This window comes from Equus asinus, chromosome 28 (assembly GCF_041296235.1).
Source record: "Equus asinus isolate D_3611 breed Donkey chromosome 28, EquAss-T2T_v2, whole genome shotgun sequence".
Taxonomy (NCBI): Eukaryota; Metazoa; Chordata; class Mammalia; order Perissodactyla; family Equidae; genus Equus; species Equus asinus.
In genome coordinates, this window is record NC_091817.1 from 46,198,106 (window position 1) to 46,221,224 (window position 23,119).

General features: G+C 51.3%; 2 protein-coding genes across 5 annotated transcripts in view; both read right to left on the reverse strand.

Moving 5' to 3' along the window:
- The window catches only part of SLC38A8 (solute carrier family 38 member 8), a 36,119-nt gene extending 30,016 nt beyond the window's left edge, over positions 1-6,103 (reverse strand). Inside the window, exon 1 of the mRNA XM_070500712.1 lies at positions 2,179-6,103. The gene's annotated coding sequence lies outside the window, so the exon portion shown is untranslated. The remainder of the gene's footprint in view (positions 1-2,178) is intronic.
- A 141-nt stretch (positions 6,104-6,244) lies between these two features.
- MBTPS1 (membrane bound transcription factor peptidase, site 1) overlaps positions 6,245-23,119 on the reverse strand; it is a 53,675-nt gene continuing 36,800 nt past the window's right edge. For all 4 annotated transcript variants that reach the window (XM_014842180.3, XM_070500710.1, XM_044760896.2 and 1 more), the window contains 11 exons: positions 22,603-22,791; positions 21,906-22,078; positions 20,452-20,567; positions 19,775-19,931; positions 18,878-19,002; positions 17,861-17,938; positions 15,234-15,374; positions 13,174-13,305; positions 11,851-11,977; positions 8,529-8,659; positions 6,245-7,134 (listed from right to left, as the gene is read on the reverse strand). In XM_014842180.3, coding sequence (XP_014697666.1) covers positions 6,938-7,134; positions 8,529-8,659; positions 11,851-11,977; positions 13,174-13,305; positions 15,234-15,374; positions 17,861-17,938; positions 18,878-19,002; positions 19,775-19,931; positions 20,452-20,567; positions 21,906-22,078; positions 22,603-22,791 — 1,566 coding nt within the window. In that variant the 3' untranslated portion in view covers positions 6,245-6,937. The remainder of the gene's footprint in view (positions 7,135-8,528; positions 8,660-11,850; positions 11,978-13,173; positions 13,306-15,233; positions 15,375-17,860; positions 17,939-18,877; positions 19,003-19,774; positions 19,932-20,451; positions 20,568-21,905; positions 22,079-22,602; positions 22,792-23,119) is intronic.

Here is a 23,119-nt window from a genome sequence, read left to right on the forward strand (position 1 = left end):
TCCCGAGCTGCGGAGAGGCGCCCCGCGGGGCCCCATCTGTGTGGGCCCGGGGCTGGTGCAGAGGGAAGACAGTGAGCAAGGTGGCACAGCTGTGCCCTGGCGGACGAGGCTGGCAGCAGCTCAGTCCAGCACCCACAGGTGGGAGACATCTCCCATCTGCTACGTCGCCCCACCAGAGCACCTGTCACCAAGGGCTGTTCCCAAGGGTCCCTCCTTCTTCACAGAATGTGGGGCACGAGACAGGTTAGGAACTTCTGGGAGAAAGCCACCTCAGTTGTTCCTCCCGGCCTTTGTGCTTACACCTGTCAGCACGTTGTGGGAGACAGATGAGGGCAGGTCTCAGGAGCCAGAGTGCCTGGGACGGAACGGCGACCTCGTCACTCAATGGCTTTGTGATCTGGGCCTCGCTGGGGTCACCTGTGAAACGGGCTCCTAACAGGGCCGTTTGGAGGATTCAGTGAGAACGTGCTCACAGCACGGAAGTGAGCAGTGAGTGTGATTTCGAATCACTATTGTTGTTGAAATAAGTGCACTTCAAATTCCTTTGCCGGTATTTAGGCTTTTACCTCCAGAGCAGCATTCCAAATACGGCTACACGAGAACACCGCGGGAACTCTGCAAACTACCACTGCTGGACCCGCTCTCCAAGCTTCAGATGAACTTGGTCTGGAGCAGGCCGGGCATCAGGATTTCTAGAAAGCTCCACAAGGGAGGCTACCGTGCCGTGGAGAACCTCAGTTCTGAAGGACCCTGTCTTCCTCCCGCGGCCCTGAGCGCACGACCCCCTCCTTTCTCTGCAGCCTTCTGCCTGGGCCTGGCCCACAGAAGGCAGCTTAATAAGTGCCAGGTGGAGCGAACCAGACGCTGAAGGAGTAAAGCCTCAGGTGTTCAGATGCCAGGAGCTCATGAACTTTTAAGGGCAGCTCCACCTGCAGCAGTTAACCAGGGACCCAGAGTCCTCCTGTGGAAACAACGCAGCTCAGGGACAGAAGCCCAGCGTGGTCGGCTGAATGATGGTCCCTAAGATGCCCTCGTCCCTTTCCCAGAATCTGTGAACGTGTGTACTGACACAGCAAAGGGACTCTGCAGGTGAGAGGAAGTGAAGGCCCTTGAGATGGGGCAAGTATCCTGGATGACCTGGGCGGGCCCTGAATGTGATCAGTGTCCTTAAAACAGAGATGCGGGAGGGGTCAGAGGTCAGAGAGAAGGCGATGTGATGATGGAAGCAGAAGTTAGAGTTAGATGCACACGGAAGATGGAGGAAGGGGCCACGAGCCAAGGAATCAGGGAAGCTCTAGAAGCTGGAAAGGGCCAGAAAAGATTCCCCCTGGAGCCTCCAGAGGGAGCAGCCCTGCCTGCTCCTGACTGTGGCCCAGCGAGACTGATGGTGGACTTTCAACCTCCAGACTGTAGAAGGAATGTATCATTTTAAGGCACTAATTTGTGGTGACTTGTTATGGTGACAACAGGAAAACTGACACACCCAGAACCCTGAGTTCCGATGGTGGGCACCTCGGAGAGGCAGGAGGCCCGTGGCCCCTCTGCCCTCCCAGCCCCGGGCTCAACAGCAGGAGTCTCTTCTGCAGAGCCAAGGCCAGGGGCAGCCAGGTGACACACGGCTCAAGGGCACGGGCCCTGCCAAGTCCTGCGGCCCCCTCCCTCTAATGAGGGGCTGGTGACAGAGTTATGATCCGGAGTCCCGCCCTGGGTGAAGGCAGTGAAGGAGGCATCTGCACGGTCTTGATGGTGACCTTCCTCCCGCCCACTGCATTCTGGGAGGAGGCACCCAGCAGGCTCAGCCGCCGGAGCGGGGGCTGGATCACAGGGCAGCGAGGAGGGCGCCCAGACCCTCAGGGTCTTCATCCCCTGGTCCTCACCCCCGGGGTGACATTGGGATCTGGAGGGCCAGAGAGCCCCTCCCAGTCTCCAGGCCAGGGGCTCCCACCTTGCCGTTCACAAGAAGCCCCCGGGGACGTTTGTGTTTTGGGGGTTGAAATTCATGTAACATAAAATTCACCACTTTAAAGCATCCAGTTCAGTGGGACTTAGTACATTCACAGTGTTGCGCAACCAGCACCAGTATCTAGTCCCAGAACATTTCCATCACCCCAAAGGAAACCCCATACCCATTGGCTGTTACTCCTCTCCCGCCTCCCCCAGCCCTAAGCAACCACTAACCTGCCTTGTCTCTGGATTTGCCTGTTCTGGACGTTTCACACAGAAGGAATCCTGGCTTCTCACTCAGCATGTTTTCGAGCTCCATCCACAACAGAGCGAGATCGGTCCTTCCTCTCCTTCGTGGCTGAGTACCGTTCCACGGTGTGGATTTGCCACATCCTGCGCATCCACTCCTCCGCTGACGCACGTTTGGGCTATCGATTCTCCTCTTGGCTATTGTGAGCAGTGCGTCTGTGAATTTCACAGATGAGATTTTGTTTGGACAGCTGTTTTCAATTCTCTTGGGTTGACGCCTAGCGGTGGAATAGCTGGGTCGTACCAGAGTCCTGTTGACCCTGCGCTCAGCAGACGCCGTGCCATCTTGCCGGGTCAGCATCACAGGCTGCAGGGCCACCCTCGTGGGAGGCTTCCTCAGGCTTGTCGTGTGTGGAGCCTGCTCCTGGGGAGCAGGGATGGCTACGTGCACATGCAGGGAGGACCTCAGACCCGCACGTCCTGGACACGGGTGGGGCTGAGGGTGGGGCGGGGGTGCCCTGCTGCCCCCATTTCCAGCCATCTGCGTGCAGCACCTTCAAGGTTCCTGCAGTCAGGGCCCCTGCCCGGCTCTCAGGGGAGAGCTTGGTTAGGAAGGAGCCCTGGGGCCCGACTTGCGTGCCCGGCCCTCTTGAAGCGCTATGGACTCCCAGGTTATCTGTGATTGCTGTCGATTGGTTGCTCATGTTTTTGGTTTTTAAAATAGATGTAGGTGTTCCCTAGGACGATGAGGGTCCGTGCCAGGGCAAGAAAGGGTCCCCTCCACGCCTGTGCCCATGGCCTTCAGGCACACCTGTCACCATGAGATCACCTACCACTGACCACAATGGACAGGACTGAGCGCTGGTTCTGTGTCAGGCACATGGCCCGATACTCCGTGCTCAGAGAAGTGAAGACCCACAAGCTGGAACTGGGCCCCGGGCAGCCTGAGGAGGGCCACCACCTGTGCCCTGGGTAGTGACATCCTCTCTAGAACGTTCCTCCCAGGTGTCCCAGGGCAACAACCTGACACACCTTTCTCCTCCGACGGGGCATCGCACACAGACCCCATCGATCGGGTCTTCCTGGAGATTTAATCCCCTTTCTGTGTAGGCTCTCCCCACTGAAGAGTTCTCTCCAGCTCAGCCTCACTCACTCCTTCGTCCACTTCATTCCTCCCATGACTGCTCAGTCCCCAGCATTGCTGTCCCCGTAAAGTGAAGCAGACACGGACATCATACAGACACCACAGGAGGGACAGAGGTCAGACCCCCAGGCTCTGTTCCCATCCTGCAGCGTTACTAGCCGTGCGATCCTGGCGAGATACCGAGCCTGTCTCTCTGGCAGCACTCCCTCTGTGCAGCGGGCCGGTGAGCCCTACCCTGCGTGTGTGGGAGGACAAGACAGATGCAGGTGCTGCGCTGAGCGCAGTGAGCCTGGCACACAGCTCCTGAGTCCCGTTCTGGCCAGCAGACAGGAGAGCACCTGCCTTCTCTTCCCATGTTCCCCCTCTATGAACATGGCTCCTCGTGGCGGGTGGGCATGCCTGCCTGTGTCCCAGGCCTTCAGGACTGCTGTGAGGCTGCCCTGTATCCAAAGGCCAACCATGGTCCGCACGTGGTTGCTGCTGCATGTCACCTTGCTGGGTTATCCCACGCACAGCCTCCCTTCTGGGAGGCGCAGGAAGCACAGGTCCCTGATGATCTCAGTACTCAACGCCTCTCTTCTGTTCTTGGCTTAGCGTCAATGTGTGGTCTGGGTGTCCATGCCTGTCTGTCTGTCTTCTCCTGTCTCAACTGTGCAGCCCTACAAATGCCCAAACCCAGCATGTACACGCAAGCACCGAGGCTGCCGTGAAAGCGCTCGGTCCAGCTCCGCTCTACAGGGGGCCTGCCTGGCACCTCCAATCCTGGCTCGAGAGAGCAGGACAGAGGCCAGGTCGGCACGGCGGGGGAGCCAGGAGAGCTGGTCCTGAAGGTATTAACCTGTGTAGATGCAGACCTCAAAAGCCAGGCCAGGGACCCTCCCCACGGGCAGGGACAGGAGAGACCCCCAGGTCCAAGTTTCTTCTTTTGGGGAGGAGGTATCCACGTCCCCAAAGAGACGGGTGAACCCCAGGCCCATGGCCAACGTGGAGACTAAGCCCCGGAAGGCCATTGTACAACCACACTGCCTGCAGTGTCAGGAGGCCCTTATAATGGGGACACTTGGTCTAGTTTACAAAAAAAATTCTCTAATCATTTGCCAACATTACACCAGGAGATTTCACGTACTCCAGGTTTCAGCTTCTCTAGAAAACTCCGAAGATGTGCTGTCCTGACCCAGGGCCTGGGCACTCCAGAGTCCCAGCCCCCTGCAACCTGCTGTCTTATGCTGGGGCCGTATCCTCAGACCCCAGACCTGCCTAGGCCTGGGGGACGAGGACAGGCCGTGACCAGGGCTTTCATGGTGCTGGGCAGCAGATGGGGAGCTGTCCACACCTGTGCAGGGTGGGCAGGGGACCAGACAGCTCCATAACGAACAGTGCACAAGCCCCTCGTTCTGCCATGTCGAAGCTACACTCAGATCCACGGCCCACGGCTGGACGACATGCCACCGTGCACCTAGCTGCCTCCACTCCCAGGGCTGCTTGGGAGTGGAGCAATACCTTCAAAGCCTCGAGGCAATAGCAGCCATGGAGCGCAGTCAAAAATTGCAAGGACCACCAACACGACCTGCCGAGGATGACCCGTCACAGGGAGAGCTGGGACTTAGTGACTCCCCCCTCGTCCCTTGGCCTGGGCCTTTTTCTTACCAGGACCTCATCAGCACCCAGATCCATGCGGCCTCTGCCCTTTCCAGTCAGCTCGTCCTCACCTGTGACGTGAAGGCTGATGCTCGGCCAGTTGACGTACGGAAAACAGACTGGACAGACAGAAATGAAAGATGAACAGGCTGCCTTGGTTTAGGCAATGCTTTCTTAGAAATGGTACCTAGTAGATAAAATGGGCTTCGTCAAAATTAAACTTTTAAGCTTCAAAGATACCAGCAGGGAAGTGAAAACCAACAGAACAAGAGAAAACATTTGCAAGTCACACATCTGATAAGGGACTAGTATCTAGAACATATAAAGAGCTCCTACATCTCAATAATAAAAAGACAACCCAATTAAAAAATGACCGAAGGACGTGAACAGACATTTCTCCAAAGAAGATATACAAATGGCCGATAAACCAGTAAAAAAAAAAAACATGAAAAGATGCTCAACTTCATTCGTCTTTAGGGAAATGCAAATCAAGACCACAATGGAATACCACTTCACACCCAGCAGGACGGCTATAATCAAAAAAGATGGATAGTAACAAGTGGTGGTGAGGATGTGGAGAAACAGAAACCCTGCTCATACTGCTGGTGGAATGTAAAATGGTGCGGCCACTTTGGAAGAAAAGAGTGTGGGAGTTCCTCCAATACTTAAACATTGAGCTGTATGATTTTACTCCTGGGCATACACCCAACAGAAACGAGAACTTATGTCTACCCAAAAGCTTGTACACAAACGCTCGGAGCAGCACTGTTCACGACAGCCCAAAAGTGCAAACAACTCAGCTGTCTGTCAACTGAGGCAGGGAGAAACAACGGAACAGTGTACGGGCCACAAAATGGAGTGAGGCACAGCCACGCTATGCCGTGAACGAATCTTGAAAACACGCTAAGTGAAAGAAGCCAGTCACAAAGGCCAGGTATTATAGGACCCCATTTACATGGAATGTTCAGAACAGGCCGATCCAGAGAGACAGCGGACTAGCAGTTGCCATGGGCTGTCGAGGAGGGAAGAGGGGGTGATCTGCTAATGGGTATGGGGTTTCTTTTGGGGGTGATGGAAATGTTCTGGAATCACAGGGGTGACGGTTGCACAGCCGTGACTATACTAACACCACTGACTGGCACACTGTAAAGTGGAGGATTTTATAGTATGTGAGTCACATCTCAAAAAAAAGTAACAGGCTGATGCACAACCCATTCCAGGTTGTCACCAAAGACAAATGGGTCAGTGGAAAAAAGGCCCATTACACAATTCTTTTCAGCTTCATACAGGTAATGCATTTATTGAAAATTTTCTTCACCGACAATGGTGAAATCAAGACCCCAAATTACAAAACATGATGGCGGTTGATACTTATAAAAATAAAGCAAAGGTCTATGTTTCACAGATTGTGCAAGTTTCCTTCAAATCTCAGTCTGTCCTTTCATCAAAAAGGAGATCGTGGAATCTGTGTTATTCCTCATGATGTAAGAGTAAAAAATTGCATTCCATTGACAAAAAAAATAGCTTTGCTTCCAAATAGCACAAGTCTTTAAAGTGACTTTTTCCCAACAATAAATATACAAAATAGCCTTTAACGAGCGTATTTGAGCTTGGTCAGAGTGTCTCACTGTTTAAAAGCACCCCCTCCTCTGGGGCGGGGAGACCACAGCCCGCCGTGTGGAGCTCCCCAAGTCTTTGGTGCACGTGGCAGCCGGATGGAGTTTCACTCCCAGCTGCTCCGCCGAGGCCCTCCTGCGGCCGCGGCCACGAGACACTTCAGGATGTACCGTGAGCCTCCGCCCATCGCACGGGAGGCCCAGTCAGAACGGACTCAAAGACACCCCCAGCTGAAGACTCGATCCCTTTTAAGCAGGGGGCTGCCCTGGAAACCTCCCAGCTCTGCCTGCCCACCAAGGCCACCCGCGAAGGCTCTCTTCGGCTCTCACAGTCAGCGGCCTGCTGTCACACCGAAGGGGTCTTTGGTGGGTGAACCTGCTGCATGAGCTGTGGGCGCTTCACCCTGGGCTTCCTCCGCTTCGGCCTGCTTTTGGCCTTGTTGATCTGTACCACAAAGAAGGCCAGGACCACCATGGCTCCCAGGAAGGCAAAGACAGGAATGGTCTGGCCCACCTCCTGGTTGTAGCGGCCAGGCATGATCCCTGCAAGAGGACAGCAGGGAGCGGTCAGTATGCCACAGCCTCCTCCCCTGGGAGGCGGGGGCTCATGGGAAACCAAATGCTAATTAATTCCATCAGCTGACCTTGCCGGGCAAATACAATTTCTAAACCTCAGCAACAGGGACCCAGGCCACCAGGAGAGAACGACAGGGACACACGGCTGCGCACTGGGGTGAGCAGCTGCCTGGGGGCGGGCAGAGGTGAGGTCTTTGCTCCTCCTCCCCCTGTGTTCACCTCAGACAGAGACCAGAATGGCCTTTCTTCTGTCACAGACAACCTACGACAGGGGGGCCCAGAGCGGCTTTGTGCTTCCCTGAATACGACGGAATTCGGATAAATCTGGAGGCTACGGGGAGGAGAGGGTGCTGGGGTTGTACTAGCTGAGGGGGAGAGGAGGGAGGAGGGCAGGCGGGGAGGTAAGGACGGCTGGTTGTGCCCCCACCCTACTGGGAAAGCCTTCCAGAGAGGACATGTGGTTGGAAACTGAGAGTGGTCGCTGGAGGACCCTTGGTTTATACCGTCAGTAGGACTTTGTAACTGAGCAATGCTGGGGTTGAGAACTAACCATCATCAATGCACCCCATGACCTGCAGGCAAGGCCCTCAGGAGCCTGGCGTCACACAAAGCTCCCAGGGTTGGATCACATGGGCTATGGCACTCCTTTCTGATCCCCAGTTTCCGGTCAATTCCTGGAAGCAGGAGAACTCCCCTTGGGGAGCTGTCAACTCTTTGAAGGGCACAGGGATTTCCAGAGCGGAAGAGCTGCCTGCACTCTGCTGGAATGACTTGCTACCAATTGTCCCAGGTACAGGAGAACCTGTTCCCAACAGCCTAGTAGGCTGAAAGCCATTACCTGTGGAGGGGACATCTTACATCACCTGGGGTGAGGGACAGAGTCAGATCACCCAAGGGGCACAGCCCTGCACTTAAGGGAGAATCCAGCCCAGTGAAGGCCCACCCCCGGCGAGCCCAGGCAGGGCATCAGTGCAGACCTCTGCGCTGAGGGGTTTAGGGAGCAGGGCGGCTACAGGCACTGGCTGGGACCCAGACCAGCAGATGACGGGCGCCCCCAGGGTGCACAATACGTCTGTCTGCAGAACTTTAACAAGCGTGCACAAGTTACTCTGGTGGAAAAATTTTAAGTGTAACACCTGGACATCATAAAAGAAATTCGTATTTGAAAATGCAGGCAGAATTTTCTGAGAGACGGTGGTGTGTTTATCTTCCTGGCCCGCCTCTGGCCTTGTTGATTTGTGCCATGATGGCTCCCAGGAAGGCAAAGACAGGCATGGTCTGGCCCACCTCGCGGGGGAGGGAAGGAGACCTTGCAGAAACTCCAATGATGGGGCACAGTAATACAGCAGCTCCGAACTGACCTCCAGGAATGTCCCAGGCACCGCTCTCTCCCGGGGACAAGGGTCTCACTTGAGGGCGATTCGATCGAAAGTTGGGTAATACCACTTTGTCCAGGTCAATGGAGAGTAACTTCTGATGTTTCCAAAGGTTACTTCAGGAAAATGGATGAAAACAGAACAAAAATAAGCAAGTGTACCAGCCCAAGCAGCTTAGCCAACACCTAAGAAATAGAAAGCAAGTTAAGAAGAAACGTGAAACGACATCCCATCTGCCCTACCGAGTGCGCCCGCACCACAGCTCCAGCGACACCTTCCAGGCCCTGGGGCAGAACGTTGACATCAAGTCCACACACATGAGACACTAATATTCTGAGGAGGCGTCAGTTCTACTGGGTTTGTAACACTGTTTCCGCTGAAACTGGAAATCTCACCAAGCAGCGGGAGAGGAACCTCCACATTAACCCCTGAGAGCAGCTCGCGGCCGGCAGGAGCTGAAGCCACGGCTCCGCGGGCAGGAGCTGAAGCCACGGCTCCGCGGGCACGGGCTGGACCAGGAGGTGCATAGAGGTCTCTGCCTGGAGGCACCAGACGAATGAAAGCAGACCAACACAGCAAAGGAGGCTGCACGGGTGCCGGGGGCCAGACGCCACCTTTGAGCTTGTGGACACCACAGCCAAGAGGGAGAAGAGGCAGACACACAAGCAACTGAGTAGTCAGGAGAAGCAAACCACGCTGGGCCAGGACGATGAAGAAACGGAACACTGTGCTTTATGAAACGTACTGGACTCATTATGGTACTGCTGTTATTACGAATTCTGAGACCTGAAGAACTTGTTCAGGCCAACACAACTAATACCTGAAGAACAGAGAGGCTGGTATGCTGCAAAGAGCAGCAGGCAGCTTGGGAGGACCCCTGGATCAGAGCAAAGCATGCAAACAGAAGATCTGAAGACTGTTTTGGTTAAGTGAGGGAAAGGAATAAAATATGTTTGCAAATAAGAGCTCCCCATTTTTCTGCTTCTTAGTCATTTGGAAATGGCTGGCCTGTCTCACTTTGGCCAACTGAAAGCAAAGATGTTCTTTCAATCAGGCTGAAGGTCAGCAGGAAGCCAGACGTCGCCAGGTCTGTGAAGAGGCTTTCTGTGCAGGAAAGAGATAAACTACTATCGTCTCCTACCAGCTGGGTGACTGCTTGGAAAACGCCGAGTGTTACAACTTGTTCTACTTTATGTGATTTAACTGCACATTTCAGGTTTCATCAGTCTGAAAATTAAACTGACAATGTTAAGCTATGGAATCAAGGACATTTAAGCTTTATGACCCTGTAGCGGCATACATACGGAGTTATATTTTAATTCTGATAGGTGACGTCCTTGTTCTGGAATTTAGGTATCTGGCAAGGGCACTTTCTAGTTACACAATCGTGCTACCAATGTACTAGCTATCATCTGGGAACTTCCTAACATTCTGAGGGAGGGACAGAGGGTTACCCTTGCCCTCTTGGGTGTGGCACTCCCGAAACTGCTCTAACGAAGGACACCCTGACGCCCCATGGAGAAACTGGGTAACTGAGTCTCATCTCAGAGACGGACCAGAAACTTGCACTCAGCACCAGGCCGACGACAGCCTGTGCCTGTCGACGGCTGTCTGTAGCTGTCTGACGCGGTCTCAAATCTCTTTAGAGATTCAGAATCTAAACCTAGATCGAGGTCTCTGAGGACTGAGAATAATTTTCAACAAGATGTGAAACGGGAGATAAAGGTGAAGCCTGGTGGGGGCAGTAAGAAGAGGGAACCGCCGAGTGACAGTGCAAATCAAATCCTGGGAGCTGCACTGTCGGCCTTCTCAGTGGGCCGGGCGGTGTCTGACGGTATCTGATGTGGACACGCAGAGACCACGGGTACTGTGATCTGTTTCTCAGTGTCCTGAACAGCCCCACGGAGAATCACTGGGTTTTGGGAACTTGAGCCCACATCGACTGTCCACGGAGTGTGAATTGCTGACCGCAGCTGGAATTAAAGTCTGGTTTGAATGCTAGGATAATGGTAGGTTATAAACAAATGGGATGTAAAAATGGAATCTTATCAGAAATTTTTAAATGATGGGATGTTAACTGGAATGGAAAAGTACTCAGTAATTAAAGTTCCAGGAAGAAAACTGCTGATGAGAAGATGACGTGAATTCTAGTGTTTTCTACTGAGCCTGTTCTAAAGAAGAAAATATGGTCAGGAGGAGTGCCCTTGTGCTTCTGTGCAAGATGACAACAAAGCAGGAGGCTTCAAGGCCCTCCTGCAGGCGGCCTCCTCTTTGCGGCTCACAGCACGGACAGCGGCCCTCTGTCCCGTCACACCTCCCTCCTCCCCCAGCCAACCGACACCTGCCCACACTGAGAGCCAAGGCAAGCGGGCAGCCTGGCGGGAGAGAAGGCAGGAGCCCCCTACAGGGAAGCCTGCCTCCTGGGGGTGGGGGAGGCATGCTGCCTGAGGGTGGGACAGTCTCTCACAGTAGCACTGCTCCAAGGAGAGGGAGGCGGTGGACTGCTCCCAAAGCTGTCCCCGGGACATGGGCCCCTGCTTCACCATGCCAGGACCCCAATCAGGAAAAGCCCCATTCTCCTCGCCAGAGCAGGATGCTGTCCTGGGGGGCCAGAGATGCCAGACAGAAACAGGGAGGAGTGACCTGGAGAGAGGCCAGGAGCCAGTGCACCGAGCTGGCTGCTCTGCCTGAGGACGGAAACAGCAGGGATAGCACAAGTCTTGGCTTCTGGAAGGAAATGATGCAAATTAAGAGTCAGATAGTTAGATGGAGAGGCAGGCAGGTCAACAGTGTCTGGGCACCATGACAGAAGTGGCACAACAATGACCCTGTCCTGGAAGGAGGTGGCTTTCCCAGGAACAGCCCAGAGCCCAGGGAGGGCACACACTGGGCCAGGCTACCACTGAGAAGCCAGCTGGACTGCAGGCAGCCTCGGCCCCTCGGGCATGACAGAAGAGAGCGCCTGTCTGTGTTTCAGAACCACCACCACAAACGGAGCCCAGCCGAAGGAGTCCGAGCTCCTGTTCAAGTGACATCTCTGTCCAACCACAGCTGTTTATGCAAGAATCAACTAAACCTCACCAAATGCTAATTACCCAAAGCCCTTGTTCATGCAGGGGACCACCAGACTGCACAATTCTAAAGGTCCATATGGGGGCGCACTAATTTAAACAACTGCCACAAAATGACAAGCTAGGAGATTGGATCATTCGATAATGATGTCAGTAAAATTCCATTCTCTCTTTTTTAAAAAAAGAATGAATCATAAACCCTGCAGGAGGAGTGGAAAAGCACAGAAAACACTAACCTGGGAGCCGTCTCATTTAAAGGCTGCGGCTTGGCCCACGACAGGTGTGGACAGGCCGGCAGAGCCCGAGGTGCTGGGCCTCCCAAACGGGCCTCGAGGACCTTGGAGTAGCGGTGCAGGTGGCTCCCTGACGGCATCAGCACCAACAGGGACCATCGTTGTCAAGAAGATGCAAGGGGAAAAAGGAGGCTGTTAGTCTGTCTGCTTCCTGCTGACAGGCCTGCTCCGCACGCTCGTAACCTGCCTTCTGGGCGCTGCCTGGTGCCCCCCGTGCCCCGTGCTCACTGCCCAAGGTGAGTGAACAGGTAGGAACAGCCGCTCCCTTTAAAGTGGCCACGCTGTTTGCGTGGCCGTGACTGGGCAGCCTTTACTGGCCACCATGACGCGCATGAGATTACACTTGAGCAATCTAACCTACAGACACACTTCATGGAGAAATCTTTCTCTTTCAGATATTTCTCAGGCAAAATATCTGCATTTTCAAAATTCCTTTTATTTCTTAGATCTGCACTGTCCAATACCATAGCCACACTAGCCACATGTGGCTATTGAGCAACCCAAATAGGATGCCACGTTTAAATAATATTATTTTGGTATAATGGGCTAAAAAGTGTTTTATTAAAAGGAACTGTGCCCGTTGCTTTCACTGTCTTCATGTGCCTGAGGACAATTCAGAATTCCCCTGTGGCTCACACTGCACTTCAGGGCCGCGGCTGCGAGGGTCAGAACGCTCGGGCCTGAGGGCACATAGACCAGCCCGGCCTGCACAAAGCGGATGAGGCCGCTGGTCACCACGGAAGCATCTCTTCAGGCCCCACTGCATGACCATGCAGTGACCTCGAGGAGAGAACTTCTCTCAGCTCCTGTTCCTTCATCTGGGAACTGGAAAGAACACTATCTATTTTCACAGGGCTCTGAGAGGACTTCGGGAAGTACTCCATGAAAAGCACCCCCAGCCCAGTGCCTGGTACCTAGCGAGTGCTCAGAAACGCCGGCTGTCCCTCCCACAGACCCCCGGGAGCCAGGGTCTCCATCTGTGAGGGCAGGATCACCAACATTAACCTGGGCACTGTGAGGACCAGGGCAGGAGCAGAGGAAGCGGCTGTCACATGAGGCCCTGAGCAAACGCTCACTCTGTGCACGGGCAGACGGCCCCACCTGCAGGGCAGAGCCACTGGCTGCTCTTCTGCCTGTGGCCATTAGAAACACAATCAGGGCACAGCTAACCGGCGCCATGCTCTGGCAGGCACGACGGCCTCCTGAAGCAGCCTCGAGTCAAGCTGCCTCTAACGACCGTGCGCTGAGCGCCCGCGGCCCACTCACCTTCCATCCTCTCTGGAGTCACCGAGCCCGCCCCGCTGGGAGGGCGCTGCCGATTCCCAGAGTGACTGAGGCTGGGAGGAGTCACCCCATACGACGTGTACTGAAGGAGAGCGTCCAGGAGCCAAAAGCAGTCTGTGGGTGCAACAAGCAGGCTGTTTAGGAATTCAATTTTTTTTTTTTTTTAGGGAATCTCTACAGGAAAAGAAAAGTTTGCCTCGAAAATGAGGGGAGAAATGGGAGGCAAGAAGATTAGGTCAAAGTAAACACCTAAGCCTGAGAAACGTGCATTCTCCACTGTCAGCGCCAGCCCAGAGAGCAGCAAAACAGACATGCCCTGACCGTGGGCTTCACTCCCGGTCCCAGGGCTCGGGTAGGCCAGGACCACTGCTCACTGGGCTGGACAAGCTGCCCGAGCGCCATTCAGCTCTGGACCCCCCACAACGACACAACTGAGCTCATTCAGGGAAGGCAAGACCACGTGACACCCACTGAGTAAAGAACTGCCCAGAGAGCGGGGTCCAGGCAAGCGGAGAGAAGGGGGCACCAAAACCTCCGCCAAAGCCCGAAGGCTGTCCTGAGGGAAGGATCCAGATCCCACTGTGAGGGCAGGGCCAAGACCCTCGTGCGCACTCCACAGGGAGGTGGCTTCAAGGTCAACACAAGCACAGAGTCTAGTAATCTGGGCTGCCCTTTGAGTGAGTGGGGCCCAAACACGAAGAACGGAAGCAGAAATGCCTGTGGTTTGGTGGCCACCACGGGAGTCTAGATGCTGGGCTTCGATCAACAGCCCCCCATCCTTTCCCTCAGGAGACTGACATGCTGCAGTCTTTAAACCTGGGGTGCTCTCCAGCCTGCTTCTCCCCGAGTCTGCCACTCCAAGTCCCATTGCACCAGCCTGGACTCGGTGAGGCTCATGAGAGACCCCAAGAAGCACGTCTCTCACTGAAGAGCACTTCTGCTCGGGTGCCTATGGCCCGGAAAGGTCCTCCATGCTGCCACCTACAGTGTAAAGGACCAAGACGGTCCACTCAGGCATTTAAAATGTTAATAAACACTCTAACCAGGAGATCCCAGATCGTGAAAGAAAATCTCTGTGGAAATAAAACATTAACCTTCTTTCAACTATGACTTTAACCTTCACTTCTGATTTTTAAAAAGACCAATCATGGTCTAAAGATTTATAAAAAAGCTAGGAATTTAGTCAACTTCAACTTCAGATCAGAGAGAGGTGCACCACACAACTCCCAGTCATGCTCTAGTGGCCTCGTTCTTCCCAGTTAAGCCTGATCACTATTTGCAAGTACGAGGATATAACTAACTTACCACCCTGCCCCTCCGCCCTCGGTTCTCCAGAGTAAGGAGACCAGACTGTAGTCCTGGTGTGGCCATCACCTTACCAGGCAAAACTATGGAACACTTTCACCATTCCATTTACCTCCTTTACAAAATGAGAAAAATAAAGTCTGTGTCCATGCTCTCGAAACCCCCAAATTTAAAGGATGCATAGAGAGATGCTGCAAAAGAGGAGGAGTGCTAAGGACCAGCCTCCCCCTCACGGATAAAGGCTCACAGCAGCCAGCATTCCCAAGTCTGAGAGGAGAGCCAAGTGCCTGCCCTCCAGGACTTGGCTCTCCAGGGAAACAGTGGGTCTGACCTGAGAAGGGGCACGTGCAGGGCAGTGCCAATGACAACAGACTCCAGAGGGGGGAGCTGGGGAGGGAAGGCAGAAACCAGGGAAACGGGGCAAAGGGTCTCTCCACTAAAACACAGAGGTCTGGGCTCCCACTGGCCTCAGGATAACAAACACGGAGGGGAAGGCAGCACAGCCTGAAAACCCAGTTTTTTTGCTATTCAATGTGTCCTGACTCAGATACCTTTCAAAACATTGCAAGCAATCCAAGAAGCTGGAACTCCCCCAGCTGCACCTAGCTCTCAAGAGCAGGTTTCTGTTCCTTTACCAGCATCTCACTGGTGCCTCTTCAGGGACAAGAGGGAGCAAGGACGTGAACGTCAAAGTCACGAAGCCCACTCTGCTTTTCAGCCACAGCACCAGTTCTCACCCTTCTGTCGGTGACTATCATCCAAGCAATTGGAGTCTCCGTACAGCACAATCCGGCCTCCGCCCTCAGCTGGAATCTGATAAAGTCCCAAAATGGGGACATTTTCAACAACTGCTGTTTCCTGCTTTAAAACCTCCAATCCTGAAAGAACACACAAAAACAGCCCCATGAGAATTTCTGTCGAAGACTGGATTTTAGTGTTTCGTTGCCTCTTGACATTTAGTCCATATGACAAATAAAAAATCACAGCAAAATCTAATATTCAATCACAACAATGCAAGCTTTTAGGATAGGAAAACAGTATTTTAATTACCATTAATTTGGGTTTTAGCAAAATTCACTTATATGTACATATATATATATATATATATTCCATATCCAACCTCTTCCATTTTTGCTAGAAATGGTAGTACATAGCAATTACAATCCTAAAGGTGCCACTTCTCCTTTTTTATCCTAAAAACACAAATTTTTGTCCCTTCCTACTATGTCGGAAGGCTTGGGTCTTCAGACTGTATACACAAGGCGCACCGGCCAGGCCGCTCTTGCTAAACACACAGGTCCCTCACTGGATACGATTACATATACTAATAGTACTAATACCAGGTTTCACGTTTCATTATTAAAAGCCAGGACAAATATAACTAATTTTTAAAACATATGCCCACATATTTTAAATTTAGATTTATGATATTTGTTAATCTCACAAATTCAAATGTTCCAACGGGAGGGCCTTCTTACTTCTGCCAAAGAGATGACACAATTTACAATGCTTAATGAATCAAGAAGTCAAAAATGCATGAATGCCACAGGCAGCAACTGCCAGACATCATCAAATAATCTAAGCGTCTCTCCCTGAAGCAAACGCGCTCTCAGCACCAGGAGACGACGCCCATCTCCATCAGAATCCAGTATTTACCACGTTGGTAACATCTAATATGTCTGCGGCTATAAAAATGCTGCATTTCCTGCTCTCTCTGTATAATCCCACTAGGAACTGAGTCGGGGAGAAAACAAGATTTCCTTTGTTGAGAGGGAAAGACAGAACAAGAAAACAGATGAAACGGGGCAAGTGCACCCGGCATTGCCACTTGGTCTCGTGGTTTGAGAGTTTTGTTTCTGACAAAAGGGTCCTTTTTGATCCAGCATAACCCAGATTTTCAAATTCCTATTTTGTACCCAAAAGATTATTCAACTTAAAGCCTGTTTGGAAATAAAAAGCCCCTTAAAAAGGACTTCAAGGTAATTAATTTTTATTTTCAGACTAGCAGAACACCAAAATAAAGTATGTATCGTTAAATCTACTTCAATTTCTCTCCCCCTCAAAACAAGGAGCTACCAGATGGCAAGAAGCCAATGAGACCACTGCTGTCACCCACTGTGTACATCCATGCCAGAATGACACGGCCCCGCGAGAGACTGATTCCAGAGAGAACCACCAAGCGACGGGAAATTGTGCCAAGTGAGTGGGAAGACATGATCATTTACGAGCCTCAAGTTAAAATATAACCTTCTAACACAGATCTATTTATTGACTGACCTTGCCGTGATGAAAGGGAAAAAACCCTTCCAGATAATACAAAAATACATTCTAGCTTGTAGCTGCAAATTGATGAGAAATCCTGCCTTCTTGTCATTTAATGAAAACTGTCCCTAACTTCCAATTACAGAAAATGGCAACCTTTATAATAGAGGAGGCCTTCCATTCTGAAATACAAAATATGAACTTGCACAAGCCATCTGTAAATTTCCATAAGCGTCTTGCTGGGCGTGGCATCAGTCGCACAACTCTCGGCACAGGTGAAAGAGACACGGTGCAAAGTCCGGGCTCCGGAGCGCGTGCTGCAGGAAGCCTGCCCTCTGCTGGGGCGGGTCTTGGGGAAGGGCAGAGGCACCAGCTGGCCCCGCTCCTCCCTGTTCCCCACGCTTGCTCAGCACGGGGTCACGGACACTAAGGTCGGGGAACTGCATCAACTGCCTTCTTGAGTGATGCCTGTCTGTAGTTACAGCAGCAAAAGTGAAAGGGGTCTTTCTTCCCTTCAAATACTTGAGGGAATTTTAAAAGATGACTCTCTGTAATTAATATTCTTTACCTTTACACAGTGAAGAACTTCAAAACCTGGTCTACATTTTTCTAAAATTTGAATAACCTGGCAATCACAGAAGCAGAACAATTCACCAGTAGTAACAAAAAATTCAAACAACTTTGAAGGTAGTTTAAAAAAAAATCTACAAACATTCACCAGCCCCTCTCCTGTAGGAAATTCAATTTATTCTGCAGTGGTCAACATATATATATTCAAATTAGTAGCAAAAGGCTGTCTTATCTATCTCGCCACCTGCCTAGAGCCACTAACCCTCTTGCCTGAAAGTATCATACAAATAACATCACAATAAATTTTTTTAAAGAAGAAAATTGCTAATGGGTACAGGGATTTCTTTTGGCGGTGAGGAAAATGTTCTAGAGGTACACACTGTGATGGTTTGCACAACTCTGTGAATAAACTAAAAATCACTGAATTGAACACTTTAAAAGGTCAATGTTATGGTATGTGAATTTTACATAATAAAACTGTTATTTAAAAAGAAAGAAGAAAACCACAAAGCATATGAATAGCACTCCTTACCTTGGTCTTTAAAAGTCTGTGTTATCACAATGCCATCTTCTGGAAACTTAGCGATGCTGCACCCTGATGCATAATACACTGGAAAACAGTTGTTCAAAGTTATGAGAACACAGAAACTGAACCCTTTATCAACAGCTACTTGTTTACCTAACACGCATTCTTTAGACATTATATAGTTTCTAAAATTTTTTTTTTTTAAAGATTTTATTTTTTCCTTTTTCTCCCCAAACCCCCCAGGTACACAGTTGTGTATTCTTCGTTGTGGGCTCTTCTAGTTCTGGCATGTGGGACGCTGCCTCAGCGTGGTCTGATGAGCAGTGCCATGTCCGCGCCCAGGATTCGAACCAACGAAACACTGGGCCGCCTGCAGCGGAGCGCGCGAACTTAACCACTCGGCCACGGGGCCAGCCCCTCTAAAATTGTTTTTAATCTTAAGAGACGAGCTGCTATTATTGCCTGGTCACACTTACACTACAGGTAATTACCTCAAAATTCAAGCTAAAAAATGCTCTTAATACAAGGTTGCTGCAGAGACTTCAAAAGCCAGAGCAGTCAGAGACTTGAAACAACCTAAGTCAGGATGAGCAGAATATGTAATGATAATGCTCACGATGTTGTTCTAGAAACCAGCTGCCAGAAACTAATCTGTGGGGAAACTTCTTCAATGAGATACGCAAAGTTAGTTCATCAACAGAATTTTATAAATAATCAGACTCTACGAGGTTATTTCCTATTTGGGAATATACAGGATCTAAAGAACCATACAGATGGCCCCCAAATTAGGAATACTTGCATAGAATAGTTTCATTTAAAAAATCTAGATACAACTAGAGCGGTTAACACCCTGCTCCACGGATGTCCTTTGTGAAGATACAGAATAGTGCTCTCCACAGACCCTGCTTATTTAAGAATCATATCATTCTCTCTCTCTCAAACTGAGACTTCAAAGACACACGGCTGGCTCCCGTTCTCCCATCTCTTGGAATACTGTGCCCTATAAAAAACACGAAACCTTACTGTCATGGTTTGCCAGGGTAAAATCCCCTTCATACAGGCCATCGCTGAAGCCCATGTTCCAGACAGACAGGAGTTCATTCAGAGCCGGGATGTTAGCTCCTCCAGTGTCCGGCATCCACCACTGCCTGCGAAAGTGATCAGGAGGCACGGAGAACGAAGGGATTAAAACACCCTGTTTACACTTAATCTCTTCATGGCCAAATGACACTGCACCTGCCAGCATCCAGTCCATCCACCCCAAGGGCGCAGCTGGAACTAACTGCCTGAGTTTGAGTAATATTATAGTGCAAACGCCTCAGCACTGTGCATAATAGACCAAAGCCAAATTTATTTCATGAAATGCACCGCATATAACATAAATGCACTGCATAGAAAGCCTAGACCTCAAGAGGGTCAGTGAAGGAAAAGAGACAAGGAAGAAGCTTTTGGTTCAAGCCAAAGGTTCTAAAGGAAAAATTCAGACTATATTACAGGGGTGATACATTCATAATACATTAAGAATCTTTGATTGATAACTAATTTACTGGAAGGTTTCTTTAGATAACGGCTCCTTCGGTACATTTATATGTGTATAGATTCAGGAACAGAGAGAAGGAAGGATGGAAAAGAACAAAAGAAACAGAAATTTACAGCTCAAGCATCTAAGATCAACAAAGAACGACAATGAACCCTGCAATTAACATCTGGATCAATGAGCACTTTACTTACTTTACAAGCAACTTTCAAGAACAGCTCCACTCTATGAAGAGAGAGCTCTCTCTAACCAAGCGTCTCAACCTGTCTCTGGCCACTGAAAAGACTACCAACGGGCCAGACAGTCACTTTAAGTATTTGGTGCATAGAATTTAATTCCTAAAAAATCAAATTTCTCATCCAAACACTAACTCACACCAGTACCTCGTGTTTTCATCGTAGAACTTGACTTTTCTCATAACGGACGTGTTGTACCAATCACTGAAGACAATGAGCGACAGGCCGTTGTCCACATCCCTCCTCAGTTTGGCAACCTCCTCGGGGAAGTACTCCTCCTCACTGTCCACCATGAGCAAAGTTCCTGAGGGGCAAAGCGCCAGGGGTGAGAATGTCCACCTCTGAACCACAGGGCAGCACCGCCTCAGAAACAGTGTTTCACTGGCGTCCACATCTCAAGTTAGTGACTTCTACTATTTCAGTCTGTGCCCCAAACCACCTTAGAAGGGGAGAGAGAGGATCAGGGCCCGGCAGTACAGGCAGCTAGCTGCGGCCTTCTGTCTCATTTGTGATGCCCAATATACGATTTCACTTACTTGAGAAGAAGCAAAATTCAGTGCCAGACTTTTTCTTAATTAAAAATATAATTAAAAACATACAAATATCACAGTTTAAGTTCTGCACTTCAGCTGAAGGTTACACCATGACCACCAAACAGGAACGTAGGCCACTCTTGAGAGCCTCGTCCAGGCCTCCTCGCGGACCAGGAGACCCTACACATGCCGCTGGGTGGCCTCTCATAAACCGTGATCCACCTCCCAAACTTCTCACCAACACCCGCCTGAGCAGAAGGACCATCTGGCCAGCGCCTCGCTGCTGCTCACCATACTGATTGGCATCAAAGCACGTGAAGGGGGAACCGAGGACTTCGACAAAGTAGCCCATGCTTCTCAAGTGCTGGTACATGTCCCTGAAGTTGGTGTGGATGTGGTCACCATTCCTGAAAAACAAGAGGCCCGGCACTACAGTGATCAACCATTACTCATAAGGAAGGCTTCCCTCGCCAGAGTTACTTCCTGAAACCTGGCCATCCGTGAGGGAGCACAGCTCCCATCCTGGCAGAGGTGGGGAGCCCAGCCCAGACACAGACGTCAGCCTTTCAGACCCGCTTTCTCTGGGCTGCATACAAAATGGCGCTCATAGGAAATCATGCACATGGCTCGGGCCTGAAGGAGATAAAATGACGAGAAGAAATGGCCAAAGAAATGATGTGTAAAGTGCCCTGAAGCATCACTTCAGCGGTGGCACACGTGTAAGCAGCACACGACCACCCCAAACGCGACAAGGGAACAGAGACGCCGCACCAAGCGACCGGGCCGAGCGAAGTGAGACGGCCACACGCAGCTCAGCTTGCACGGCTGCTGCTCATCACCTCTCCATCCTCCTCCTCCAAGACGTGCTCCTACACCCCATGTAAGCCGCCTACCAAACACCCCACGGCAATGCCCAGGACTCCTTCCACTGCCACCCCACCTCACGGCCTGCAACCCCAAACAGGGCGCCTCTCCAGGTCCACGGCCGTTACCTTGGTCTACGAACTTCTCACCACTTCTTGTCCACCTGCCTCTGTCCAAGCCCCTCTAACCTGCCTCCCAGAGACACCTTTATGAGGAGCAGACCCGACCTTGTAAGTCCTACTCAAATCCTTCAATGCTCCTTCATCCCTCCACTTCCAGTGCCGAGTCCAAACTCCTCTACTTAACATTGAGGCGGGAGTGAGCTGGGCGTGCAGGCCAAGAGAAAGTCGACTCAGCAGCCCTGGAGGGAAAGCCGGGGTCGGGGGGGTGCACAGGGGTAGGATCTGGAGGGCCAAGCAGGACACACCAGATGTCTGGAGAGGCAACCACTGGAGAGCTGTAAGCAAATCGTGGTAGAACTCATGTTTTGAAAGATTACCACCAGGGCTGCCCCATGCAGAGGGGAACTGAGGGGAGCAGTGAGACTCATCAGGGGGCCCCGACGCCGGCCGGAGCCAGGGTCGGGGCAGAGGCAGCAGCCAGGCAGGGCAGGACTCAGGACAGTTTGGAGGGAGAACTGACAGATCAGCTGACGGATTCAACTGAGGCAGTGAGGGAAAGAGAGCAGTTAAGGATGGGTTCAAGGATCTTCGCTGCACACCTGTGCAAGTGTGAAAGGAGAGCAGCGTGCCCTAAGAGCATAACAACGACCTGCAAAGCAGGAGGTGGCACGGAAGTCCAGGCGCAACGAGGAGCAACAAGCGCTCCCCAAAGGCACAGCGCCCCCTGGTCCTGCCATGGAAGCACACGCAGCTGCTTACCAGTCCAAAGGGTCATTCTTCATTCTTAGATTGTCCCTGGGGAAATAGCCGGGCGGATAGCGCAGGTTGTGGTACTGGTCCCAGAGAACCCTCTTGCTTCGAGGAGGAGCAGGAATTATCTTCACCTTAATTGGGAGCTTCACTGTTGAAGTCTGCTCTGCACCATTTTTCGACTGAAAAAAATAAACGAAATGCCCCTTTTACCCAGAAGAAACGTGCAAGTTTTCAGGTTTAAAAGTCACTTCTATTTATCAACTTAAACCAAATAATTTGAACACAGGAATTTCTAATAACAAACGTGGGATGGAACATTCACGTATCTCAATTCCATTCAGATTCTTCTTTTAAGAGTTTAAGACTTAAAATTTAAGGCATCTTATTCCTAAAAACAACTAGACTACACAGGACTAACCCCACATTCCCTTTTAGAGAATGCACACTACTGGTAAGCATGTGAGCCTGAAATCTGGCACAAAATCGGCCCATCTGCTGTTGCTCAGCAACAGAGCCCGAGGCACCGTCACTCCTTCACCTAGCGAGCGAGTGTTTAAACTCCAGCGGCTGCCCAGGCCCCGGGACCAGCCATCACGGCGTCCGTCAGCTGTGCTGCAAATCTGCAGGCGTCCAGCCTGCCCCTCCCCCCCGGCAGGTGACGGGAAGGGTTAAGAAAACCAGCCCCGTCCCTGCATGCACTTACTTCCACCTCTGCTGGGGAAGCCACAGTGATCATGACGTGGCCCTGCGCAACGCCTTCCCAGGAAGCTGCTTTCTTGGTGACAGAAATGGAAATGGCCAGGTAGCCTGACCAAGGCCATAACACCGAGGAGTAAGAGAAAGCGACCTCGATGTTGTCTCCGTTCTGAGGTAAATAGGGCTGCCAGTCAGGCTGCAGGAGAAAACAAGCAAGGCTAAGGTGAGATGCCCAACTCCTAAATTACCTACACCATGTCTCGAGGAAGATTTCATTAGATAGGGCAAAACGAAATTTATACTCAGATACTAAGCAACCTATAACCAAAGCAGCCTGTGGAATGCCTGGAACATTACCCACCAGAAAAGTCTAGAAACCACTATTTCTGACAGCCTCCAACTTTAATGAGAATTTTTTCCCAAGCTTAAAAAGAAGGGGACAGTTTGACAAAGAACTTTTATCTGATAGAGAACTTAAACAAAAACTCTCATGTTTGAGGTTAGATTCTAATTAGTTGTATGCT